Source organism: Phalaenopsis equestris, unplaced genomic scaffold (assembly GCF_001263595.1).
Source record: "Phalaenopsis equestris unplaced genomic scaffold, ASM126359v1 Scaffold000111, whole genome shotgun sequence".
Classification (NCBI taxonomy): domain Eukaryota; kingdom Viridiplantae; phylum Streptophyta; class Magnoliopsida; order Asparagales; family Orchidaceae; genus Phalaenopsis; species Phalaenopsis equestris.
Window position 1 is genome coordinate 7,610 of NW_018164553.1, and position 12,593 is coordinate 20,202.

At 32.9% G+C, this 12,593-nt stretch overlaps 1 protein-coding gene across 1 annotated transcript; it reads left to right on the top strand.

The window, feature by feature from the left end:
• The first annotated feature begins 281 nt into the window (after window positions 1-281).
• LOC110020909 (polyadenylate-binding protein-interacting protein 7) lies at window positions 282-12,593 on the top strand. Its single transcript, XM_020719188.1, has 6 exons — window positions 282-577; window positions 2,882-3,706; window positions 4,480-4,882; window positions 4,966-5,036; window positions 11,008-11,132; window positions 12,245-12,593. Exons 2-6 carry the CDS (start codon window positions 2,957-2,959, stop codon window positions 12,537-12,539), a joined length of 1,644 nt encoding a protein of 547 aa, XP_020574847.1. The 5' UTR covers window positions 282-577; window positions 2,882-2,956; the 3' UTR covers window positions 12,540-12,593.

Here is a 12,593-nt window from a genome sequence, read left to right on the forward strand (position 1 = left end):
TTATTTTCACTTAAGAGATCGTTAAAACCACTTTTATTTTTTATTTTTATTTTATTTGTTTATGTTTAAATTTGAAATAAAATATATTAAGCACCTAAGTAATGCTTTAAATTTTTCTAAAAATAACTTAATTCACGTTTTAAATAAAAATTAAACTGAAAAACAATACACCAAACAAACATTATTTTAAAAACCAAAAAAAAAAAAAAAAAAAAATGTTGAACAAGTCTAACCCCGGATAAGTCTTCTTCCATTTCCGGCACCAGTATAATAAGCCCTATATGAGGGCCAGGGGTCAGCAATACGAGAGACAGAGAAAGGGGGCGATTGAGATCGTGAGGAGTAGAAACGAAGCTTCTTTTTTGTGGCGGACTGAGCCGATCCCGATTCCCAATCCAATCGTACAAGGTCTTGGTTTAGGGTTCCAGAGGAGGTTCTTCGCATCCATAAGAATACCAAATCGGAATCCCTCGCTCCTTTGCTCCATCCCGCTTTCTCCTACTCTCGCTGCTTATCGTTATTCTACTTGCTATGGATCTGTTTCCCTCCACTTATCCGCTTATTGACTTGCGAAAAGGTAAGGGGATCTCATCCTCAGTTGTTCCGTATTTGCTTAGATCTGTTTTTTTGTTGTCCTTCTGTTTTCTGACTAGATCTGTTTCGAATTTTTTCCAACGTCAGCTCTAGTTTTTGGACTCGTATTTTTTATTATGCTTTTTGATTCTCGAGAAGAAGGTAGGTATTAGGAAATCTGGATCGGGACTGTATGGGTTTTGAATATTGCCATTTGCACAGCTTGCTGTTTCCGTGTTTGGAGGTCTGGTGTAAAATGCAGCTGATGATCGGGTAATTTAATTAGAATTTTATAGGGGGGGATTATGGGATTGATGTGTATATTAATCCAACTGCTGGTATTTTGGATTGGTTTTGGGGTTTTGTTGTAGATCTTGTAGCATTGCTTAACTCTCTCATGTTTGACTGTCGAGATGATCCCGTGGTGCTTGCTTCATGGGAGCCTAGGAGTACAAATTCAGACCAGTATGATGCTTTTGTTTGTAAGCTCTTAAAATTTTCTTTGTTTGTTTAAATAAATGTTAAATACTCTTCTTATCTGAAGATTCTTATGCAGAATTTTTTTAACATGAAAAGATGAAAAACCCTAATTAATTGCTTGATTGGAAATCTAATAATACAATATGCTACAATTTTAGGAAAAGGTTGTGTTCGATCAATAGCATGTATGTCATCTGGTTAAATACAATGTTTTTTATGCTGCATAAGGTACAAGCAATGATAAGCTGCCCTCTATATTAAATGGACTGCAATAGATTCTGCTATTTCATCAGCTTACATTCTATCATGAGTTATTGCCCATGAAGCTTCCAAGGAGGGATTTTGAGTAACTAGGAGCACCAAGGGGACAATTCAGTGACTAAATTGGGCTTTGCTAACGATTCACTACATAGTGGATTATTTTACATTTCAGTTTTTTGAAAAGATGGCACACTCATGTTCTTGTTTTGCTTTTGCCCACTATGTGCCAAGTACAACTGAGATGAAAAGATATCTATGATTGATAGTTGGTAGATGCTGTATAGTGATTCTGTGATCCTCATGTGGAATCAATGGAGGGGAATCATGTTGAGGTGTTTATGGGGAGAAACCTCCGTTGTGCTGCTAGTGGTGCAGTGGTTTCTGCTCCATGCAGTGGAGCGATTGCCTGGCAGTGAGGCAGATTGGGCTTGCCAAACGTCAAGAAAGTAATGATATTACAGCTGATTGGATAATTGAGAAGGTTAATGGTGGTTATATTCTCAGGAACGGCATTGACATCACCTTGGGTGCTGTAAATATTTTATATCAGGGGCTTTTGATGCGATGGAGATGGTTTTGTGATAGATGGTAGAGGATTGTGACACATAGGACTTTGCAAATCATCTTGAGGTTAGGTTTATTAATGTTGTGAAAGTACTGAGAGCAATCCCTTTTATGAACACTTCACTGTTATAGGCCCTAGAGATGTCGTCAACTTTGCCGTAAGCACCTGCAGGTTTCCTTGCGAAGGCAGCCTATGCTGTTATCATACTTGACATGTCAGCCTTAGGAGCCTTGGAATCTTTGAGATGAGCAACTATGTTGATTTTGTTAATGCCGCCGAATTTTCTCTCTTGATGCAAAGTTTATTCATGTTTCTAAGCTAATAGAGGCCATGTTGAAACATTTAATTATGTTGATTAAATATATATTTTATGGGCGAACTAATTAAATAAATCCACCACAAAGGAAGTTTATTGATCTGACTTATAATCTTGAAAATTAGCCAACCTAGTTTAACACTCTGCATGTCCCAGGGACTTCGATGTTAATTTATTGTACGCTCTTGGGGCAATTGTGGAATCTAAAGCTATATGTATGACATTCGTATCATTCATCCTCCTCCCCATTGCATGACCTTTGTTGGTATAGTTTATTGCTTGTAATCACTGCCATCATTTCTTTTTCCTGTTTGATTTGATTCATTTAATGCAGTAGAAATTTAGCAATAGTTTAGTTCATACATAGCAAGCTCTTGGGTACTTGGTTTTGTAATGTTTCACTTCCGTTGCTAGTTTTAAAATTTAATGAAGCTTTAGAAGATAATTTCTGGTCTCTTCCGTTCTTTTGTAAAGCACTTTATGAGTACTCCGATTTCTCTTGGTGAATGCCCGTGATTATTGCAACGATACTGGCCATTTTTGCGGCTGTAAGTTGTCACAGAAATATCATTTTTGGGATGTTTTCCTAATTTGAACTTATATAGGATCATGTGCATCAGAAAAGCTTTACATTTACTGTGTTCTTGTGACTGCTTATATCTTACCACTAAATTACTGATTTGCAGGTTTCGGATAAATTCTTCCATGAAATTGCTCTTCTTGCGATACAATTTTAATAAAGTCTTATATATTGAATAAGGATGAGTTTACCTGCCAAAGGTCTCAATAACAAGAAGGAAGCCAAGTGGAGCATTCCAAACAAATCAACAACATTAAATCCCAATGCTGCAGAGTTTGTTCCATTTTCACTTAAATCTGCAGGTGAAAGTAACCAAGTTGATAATACTTACCGACTGGACCTTCCAGGAAGTTCTAGGAAAGGGTTCCTAGATAGGTCAGATTCTACCACTTCACATAATTCTGATGATGAGGCACATCAGTATTGGCGGCACCACCTTCCAGATGACATCACTCCTGACTTCACAGCCACTGGAAAAGATGATTTTCCTGGTCCTGAACTGTTGCCAATTGCAGGCTTGTCAATATTTGATGAAAATGACGGGTCAAGTGTACCTGAATTAGTTAGCAGGCATGCACAAATTACCAGGGGAATGACTGATGAACTGAGATATTCTGATTCAATGTTTCATCAAGATCAATCATCAGTTGCTTTCACGGCTCCTGCTAAGGATTCCTGGGACAATGAATTAATAAAAGCTACTCAGCATCTGAGCAATGGATTGGATGGATATCATTTAAATGGAAGTTCTAGTGCTGGCTTGGTTAATAATTCATATATTGATCATCTTATCATGGAAGATTCTGCCATCAACCACGTGGAGTTTCTTGCATTGCAATTCCCAGGTTTTTCTGCCGGGAGTCTAGCAGAAGTGTACTATGCAAATAATTGCGATTTGAATTTGACTATTGAGATACTTACTCAGCTTGAGGTACGTTAGCACCATTGTTTAAAGCATGTAAAGTTCAATGAGGGGTACAAAAGTAATGATTTGCAACACGAAGGTGCTTCGCATTGGTGCAAAGAAGAAAGCTTTTAGTGAAGTGTGCAACTCTTTGCTTTCACAGTGTATTCACAAAGCGATATTGAAGCGAAAGATCTTTAAGCTGATTTAGATAACTAGTTGCAATTATTGTTCATTTTAGTGGAGGATGTTTTGAAAGCTTAATCATGGTTACAGTACTTGGTAGAATCTGGTTATTACTCTCCATTGATATGGAAAACTAGTTACACATTTTTCTTTGTTGTTTACTATTTTCCATCTTACTCTAGTAACTATTGTGAATGACAAAAGTTATTGCGGCAAAAATTTCACATTTGCTAAATTCTCGAAGTTCATTCATATCGATTGTATGCACAACCCTGTAATAAAGGGTTTTTTTTTTGTTAATTTAGATAATTTACTGCAATTGTTAGTTCATTCAATGGAATGGTTTTTTTGTTTGACTAAAAATGAATTATTTATATGATAAATAGTTTTGCTAATTTCAATACATTTTAGAACTTGACTAGTCTTTCTTTATGACGTGAAAAGCAGCTCTATTCAATTTCATTTTATTCTTCTCACTATTCTTCTTAACCTAGAAATTACTGATCATGAAAGTTTTGATTTGAAGATCGTCCCTGTATCCTCTGTTATCTTAACCGTAGATTATGTGATCTAACATTTCTGTGAAATTGTCATATTTATATTTGCAATGGCAGCTCCAAATGGATGGCGGCTTCACACAAAACCAGAATTTGAAGGCCATAGCAACACCAAACCTGAATTCTCTCGACTTCCCTGCTCTTCCTGTGACAGATTCTCGGAACAGATTTGCAACAGGCAGTAGAGAAAATATCCAGGATTTATATAGGTCTTCTTCAAGCCTATTTCGAGGTCCTCCTGATTTTGCTTCTGCTGTTAGAAAACTTGCATCCCAGGATAATGGTACATGGAAACATGAGAGAAATGGTTCTGTGGATAGTTTTGGTAGCTCTGGTGTGAACAGACAAATGGTAACTAACTCATACAAAGGCAATGTTAAGTTGGCTTATGAAAATAAATTGCAAGGTCTAGGAGCTGCTCAGGCGAGTCCTATTTGGCTGGAAACTGGAGAAGCAGTTGGTAGTAATCTACTCTTCTTAATTTCTATTGATATAAATATAATTCATGATTTTATTTTTCTTGAAATTAATTGAAATTGGCAGCTAATATATATTCAACATCAAGGGAAGACGCTCGGGACTTTGCACGCCTTCGAAATGCATGTTTTCAACAGGTAGCACACAAAATTTTTGCTACATTATGAAGCTGCATCATAATTTTATTGCTCTTGTTAAACATAGTTTTTTTCTTTTGCTATGCATAAGTTAACATGACAAATTTATGGATATTGGGATGATAGATCCTTCAGAGAAGGAGGATTGGGTTGGGGGTAAATTTGGATTCTCGAGTATAGAGCAACTGTGTGAAACTTATTTTCATGCAGTTCTAAGTTTTGAGAAATAGATATAGTTGGATCTTCTATCAAGATCTGCTTTATAAGTGGTAGCCGTTTAAAATTTTAATGGCAGGAAGAATTCGTCTTGCAGTGCCTTCTGTACTTTGAATCGTAGAACATGCCATGAAAATGGTGGTGGATTGCTTTAATTTGAACATCTCAAGATGCCTCGAAAAAACTTTGCAGTGGATTAACATGGAACCTAAAAATTATCAAATATGTTTACCTATTGTTGTTAACTTTTACGCATTATGTAATGTGTTTGCATATGCTTCTTATTATAGAAACTATTTTCTATTTTAATCAATGGATAAGCATAACTATGGGTTAGTTGTTAATTGATTCTAAGTGTAATTAAAGTGGGGGTGGACGGTTTAGGGTCGGTGAAAGGTTAAAAGGAGAAAGATTGACTAGTCTAGGTTTTTTGATAGATTTTTGGATAGAATTTTATGGCTGTAAAAGGCTAGATGTTTTGGTTTTGATGGAAAAGGATGACTTCTAGATTAGAGGTTTGGGGTGCTAGTTAATTTATGGTGATGATTTAGGTTAATTGAATGTATGCTCAAGAGGTAATATTTTTTTTGTGGATTGCTTAACAGGTGGATAACATGGGTTAGGGTTTTGTTGAAGAGTTATAACTCATTTCTTGTGAAAATTGAAGTGGGTTGGGGCTTCAGCAAGGTGATGAGATGAAGGAGAAAAAGAAATAGGAGAGAAAAGATGGGCTAGGGTTCACAAACATTAACTTTGATTGACTTGTAAATGACCTCAAAAGTTTGAAGCATCAACTATTTATAGACAATTTTTTCGTTAAGAGATGAAGCCTCTTTGAAATTGATTTAATAGGTCTATAAATAGTATATGAACTGTTTAAAAAAAAGAGGCAACCCTCAAAGGAGTTAACCGAAATTCCTCTTTGAAAATTTTTCGTGTATAATTGGAGCCCCTTAAAGAATTATTCCAATTTGAAAATTATTTATACCACCTCATTTTTAAGATATTTATCAAATATCTGTTTGATTTTTTTCTTACTTATTTTCTTTTTTTTTGAATCATTGATTTCTGTTGTTTTATAGTTCCCATCTCCACTGTTATTTTGAAGGTCATGGATTTGAGCTCTATTTCTTCCACTTAGCTGCTATTTATTGAAATAAATGTTAGAATATTGTTCATTGCTATTTGTACCAAAATGTTTGTTTTCTTTTATGTTTCTTTTTTTAACATACTCTATGCCTCTCTTAAATTGATAATATATGGAGATATGTTACTATTCTTTAAAATTTCTTTTGGCTATTTGATATTGTTTCAAAATAGTTTTTTATATTTAAAATGTTTTATCCTAACCCCATGGGTCAACCCCCTTTTATTTCTTATTAATATAAAATAAAATAACCTAATATAAAAATAATTTACAATTAATTTTCGTGACAATTGACTATTTAAATTGATCTAGTGACAGGCCGCTTTTCTTGTCACACTTTAGCTCTTCATTTAAAGAACTTTGCTCTATATAGTTGAAAGTGTTATGGTGAAGTAAAGGGGCAATAATGTGTATTTATAGGTTGTGGAATATATATGCATAAACAGGTTTGTAAATGAATTTGAACCCGGCTCGAATAATACTTGATCAAGTTTGTTAAAATTAGTAAATGAATAAGTTTGAACATTTGTGAATAAACCAAACATAATCATGTTTCAAATTCCTTATTTATGTTGATAAACAAACTCATTTGATGTTCAACAAAATAACTTATTAAATGATCTATAATTATGTGATATATTATTTAAATAAAATTTGATTAACTAGAATTTATTTAATTATGTATTTAGTAGTAATAACATATAATTTAATATCAATATTAATATTAATCTAATTCAATTTCTTCTTATTTCTTTACTTCAATGTACTAGTTTGTAAAGACTTATTTATATTATTTAATGACAAGAAATATTTCTTACAAATTATGTATTAATTTATTTAATCAATGTAAAGTACTTGAATATTAATTCAAATTTTATTCGATTGCTTATTTATTTTGATTTATAAAAATATTTAGTAATAACTTTATATAAAAAGTCAATTATTAATTTAAATTTTTAGCTTGCTTTTTAACTCGCTAAAGTACTCGTCCAATTAAAATAAACAAGTCTAGTACAAAATAAGTATAATTACTAAAAAATTTAAACAATTCAAGTATGGATATTCTTGTCAAAGCTCGGCTTGAGCTTGAGCCGAACATGAACAACTTATAAAATGACCGAATCAAGTCAAATCCATGGCATACTCGACTCAACTCGGCTTGATTACAACCCTTTGCATGAATTGCTAGATATTCATAGTTACTGAGATAATTGATAATGGGACTAAATTAAAAGTGAAGCTATATCTGCTGCAAGTGGATTAGTTTCTCAATCCCATTTTTAATGAACCCATTCTATTGGAATTTTTATGTAATTAAAATAATATTATGAAATGTCAGAAGGTAGAATCATAAAGTCTTAAGACTAAGGATCTAGCTCATCATATAGTAGTTAGCAGCTTCATAGGTAGGAAATTAAATATAAGTTAAATATTATTTATTTTTATTTTATTTTCAGGTTGAATTCGTTTGAAAAATAGTTTCAAAAGTGTTGTCAAATTTTTTTTGTTAATTTGTTGTAACATACACATCTAAATAAAGACTATCTATATGAAGTACTAAGAAAATGTAGGATCATATAATAAATTATAAGCTATGTCATTTAAACCAGGAGTTAAGAATAAACCATCAGGTTTATAATGATCTTATGATGCTCTATCAAGTCAATCAAATATAGTAATTGAAGTTTAGGAATAATGTCCAATTCAAGTTGTTTGTCATATAATGATGTTGGCTTATTAAAGGACTCCCTAATGTGTGCCAAATAAGACAAACTATTGATTTGTGATCAAAACATGTGTGTCCATCCTTAAAGATTATTAGAACATTTATATCTAACTCTCAACATGAAGAGATGCAATAAATGGCTCACTAACATGAAGTCTGAAGTTTAATGAAGATTTAAGTTCATCAATATAGATAACTCAGATAGAGGGATTGCTGGTTGAGTTAGACGCATTTAATTGGAGGCTTATATTTTCTATATATTTGGGGAGAGGTTATATGTCATCTTTAGAAATTTATCAATTTCTCAATATTGTTAAATTTTTTATCAATATAATTGAATTTATTAGTAATCTTATAGGTTTTATTATTCATGATAATACTTAAATCTTTTAGTAAACACTCTATCAAAAGTGGAAGAATATTCTTAAAAAACAACAAAGACAACAAGCTTTTATTCCACTAATTGGGGTCGGTTACATGAATCATTTCTCTCCATTGTATCCTATGGAGTGTCATATTTTCATTTAATTCTAATCGCTTAAGATCACTTTTTATGCAATATGCCCAAGGCTTTTTAGGTCTACCTCTCCCTTGTTTAATATAAGTCGATTCTAAAACATCTGTTCTCCTTACCGGATCATCAGATAGTCAACGTTTAATGTGACCAAACTATCTAAGATGACTTCTCTCTAATTTTGTGTGCAACTGAAGCCACACCAACCCTTTCACGGATGGATTCGTTTCACATTTTTCCTCTAAGTGCCCAGCCACTCATCCACTTAAGTATTCTCATCTCAACAACACTTAACTTTGTTTTATGTCTCTCTGTTAAACACTAACTTTCTGCACCATAAAGCATTGTAAGTTTCACCACCATCTTATAAAATTTTCCTTTAAGTATGAGCAGTACTTTTCTATCATACAATAGACCCGATGCATTCCTCCACTTCGACCTACCAACTTGAATTTTACTCAGAACATCCCCATCAATATCACCATCACTTTGAACAAAACCCTAGCTATATAAAACGTTCACACCTTTTAATGATTTGATCATCCATAGTTACAACTCTGTCACTAGAGCTAGAGCTACTACTAATATATTTCATGTATTTAGTTTTAGATCTACTCAAACGAAAGTCTTTGCCTTTAGACTCCGTTGTAGACCTCCATAATTCAATTTTTTTTTTGAACTTTTTCGTAGTCTTATCCACAAGAAGGATATCATTAGCGACATATACCAAGGTACATCCTCTTGTAAATTTTTTTGTAAGTGATTCCAAAACAATAAGAATTTTGCATAGTTTTAAGGGTTGCTGGGGGATGGTGGGAATTTTAGAATTGGTGGAAGCCTATGGAAAAGTTTAATTAGTGTATAATTTCAGATTTTTTTTGATAGGAAATGGTAAGGACCTCCATAACCCTTATTAAAGGTTTGGGATGTTATAGCTAATCATTGCTGATGATTTTAGGTTAATTGGGTGTTTGGTTAAAAAGTAATGAATCATCTGTGGATTGATTACAATAGTGGACTATTGGAGTTAGGGTTTTATTAAAGGTGTATGACTCAATTTTTGTGAGGGTTGAGAAGTGCTTTAAGGTATTGAATCGTGGTGGGGATGTAGGAGAAGCGAGAATGGAAAAAAAAAATATTAGGGTTTGTAAGTCATAGTGTTGGTTTATTGATAAATCAATTTAAAAGTTAGTAGCACAAAACTCTCTTAGACTTGAGTTTTCGGAAAGTTGGAAGCTATTTTTCATTTAATTAATATGGGTATAAGTACTATATGAAATGCTGTAAAAGAGAAACTTATAAAAAAATTTATAAAAATCGCTTATTGAAAAGTAGTTAATAGGCCCTCAAGACAACGCGTTAAAATCTCTTCTCAATTGAAAATAATGGCATTTCAAGTTGAATTATTCAATTAAATATTTGATTGTTTCTCTTGAATATTTAATTTGAATAGATTGATGTTATTCTATTGAAATCATATAAATTTGGCCTCCTTATTTCTCAATCAAAATAAAATAAAATAAAAGCATAATTTAATTAACTATCATGGTAATTGTCCTTTGAAATTGATCTAGCGAGCATCTATCTTAATTTAATATAAATTATTGTAAATCGACGGTTGTCATTCCCAAATTCCTGAATAAAGCATAGATGATGGTAGTCAATCAAAGTGGATGCTCACAAAATTAAGATGTTTCTTTTTTTGATTCTGAAGCAGTAGATTGGTTTTCATGCGAAATTGGTGGCTAGTCATCAAGAGTGGTATATATTAGCAGCATGAAGCTAATTTCTTAAATAATCTATTGTTGAATCTTAGTTGATTTACCATCTAGTGATGGCGAATTCCCCTAGGGTTTTTTTGAACTGGTATTATTTTTGGTTTTCTATATTTTGCCTTTTTTTTATTTGTTTATTTTTTTAAAATAAAAATGCTCGGTATGTTAAAATAAAAAAGTTTTGTTCTTATTTTGTATTGATGATGACTGGCAGTGGTGGCGACCGATTGTGGTAGCAGTGTTTTTTTTTTAATATTCAGACTTTCAAAAAGTTGTTTTGATTGTTTTTAAAAGCAATAAGTTAAATCACAAAAATTACAAAAAACAAAATAAAGATAAAAATAGAAAACAAAAAGCAAAAAAAGATCTCAAATGGGCCTTAAGCATATATAAGTTTATTGTTGTATTTTTTTGCTCAAGTAGTCATTATTATTTTCTTATTAATCTACTCTAGAAACTACAATCTCATTGTGTGTTTATCATTAATTTATCTTTGCAAGATAACCTAATCATAATATCTGGCAACCCTGATTGTAATATATGGATTCTATTTATCTGGATATTTAATTAATTTTTTTATTTATTCTTTCTAGGCTAGAGATGCTTATTTGATTGGCAACAAAGCTCTAGCAAAGGAACTTGGTGATAAGGGAAAGTGGTACAACTTGCAAATGAAAGAAGCTCATGCAAAGGCTAGGGAGACAATATATCGGCAAAGGTTGGTTATCCATTGCTTTGACTTGCATGCTAAATATGTAGTATGACATCTACAAATGAACCGTTTAGTTTTTAATGTAAGAAGAAATGTCATTCCAATTTGCCTTTCATTTTGTTATCTTTTATTCTTAGCAAAGCTTGTATCGTCATCATAGGAGGTGTTCAACCATCTTTTGTAATCAATTTGCAAATTTATTTTGTTATATATATATATTTATTTATTTTGTGAAGTTGCTCTCAGTTTGCCCTTTTGTTTTATAATTAATATTTCAAAATTTGTCATCTGCCTTTGTTACTGTTTTTTTTTTTGCCTTTCATTGTGCATGCCACTGCAAATTAAGTTTATTTTTCAATATCTCAGACTCAATGGATGTTGCTTTTTTTCTACCTTTTGTATAATATTTTCTCAACCTATTTTTTATTGATTTGATTAGAGAGAGTCGTTTTAGATGGTTTGGTCACGTTAAACGCGACCATGTTAAACGTCGACCATCTCATGATCTGATTAGGAGAGTAGATGTTTTAGATTCAACTTATGTTAAGAAAGACAGAGGTAGACCTAGGAAGACTTGGGCTTATTCTATAAAAAAATGTTCTTAGTTTATTAGAATTAAATGAAAATATGACACTAAATAGGACGCAATGGAGAAAAAGGAGTCATGTAGCCAACCCCACTTGGTGGGATTAAGGCTTTGTTGTTGTTGTTGTTGTGTTATATATCTAAATGTTTTTATTTTTGTTTAACAAAGCATCTCTATGGATATTTAACATGAACTTTTGTTACTGCAACTGTTATACCCATTTTGATAAAAAATATACCTTTTATGCTATTCACATTTAGCTAAGAAAATATGCTCTTGCAAGTTGCTTCATCAGGCACTGGGTACTAAAGTACTAGTTGGAACGGCTTTATGAATCTTGATGTTCTATTTGTTTCTGTTGAGTTTTATGTGTAGTTGGTAAACCTATTTTGTCCACAAATCTCATCTTTTTTAAATGTTGTATAATATAGTTAAGAAGAAAGTTATCTTCAGCCAAGTTTAACTTGTCAGAATGTAACGGCCTTTTTAACCTGCTAAATGTCCTCAAGTCTATGGTATCTATTGTTTTCAGGAATCCCGTGTCTTCCGAGGCCTACAGTCGAGGGCAAGAACGCATGATCGACCTTCACGGTCTTCACATGAGCGAAGCGATACATGTTCTAAAGCACGAGCTGGCCAATCTGAGAAATGCGGCGAGGCTGAGCGGCCATCGCCTGCAAGTCTTGATATGTGTGGGAACGGGTCACCACACCAAGGGGACGAGAACTCCCGCAAGGCTTCCTATAGCCGTTGAGCAATATCTAGCGGAGGAAGGAATTCATTACACCCAGCCACAACCAGGCCTGCTTCGTGTTGTAATTTATTGAGAGGTACATACACTTTGATGAAATTGCTTTAAAGAAAGCCAAAAAAAAAAAAAA

Bases quoted from the DNA above. Each gene is read 5' to 3' on its own strand.
- LOC110020909 (XM_020719188.1), top strand. From the start codon at position 2,957: ATGAGTTTACCTGCCAAAGGTCTCAATAACAAGAAGGAAGCCAAGTGG. The intron at 3,707-4,479 runs GTACGTTAGCAC...TTGCAATGGCAG, and splicing joins AGATACTTACTCAGCTTGAG to CTCCAAATGGATGGCGGCTT. The intron at 11,133-12,244 runs GTTGGTTATCCA...TATTGTTTTCAG, and splicing joins GAGACAATATATCGGCAAAG to GAATCCCGTGTCTTCCGAGG.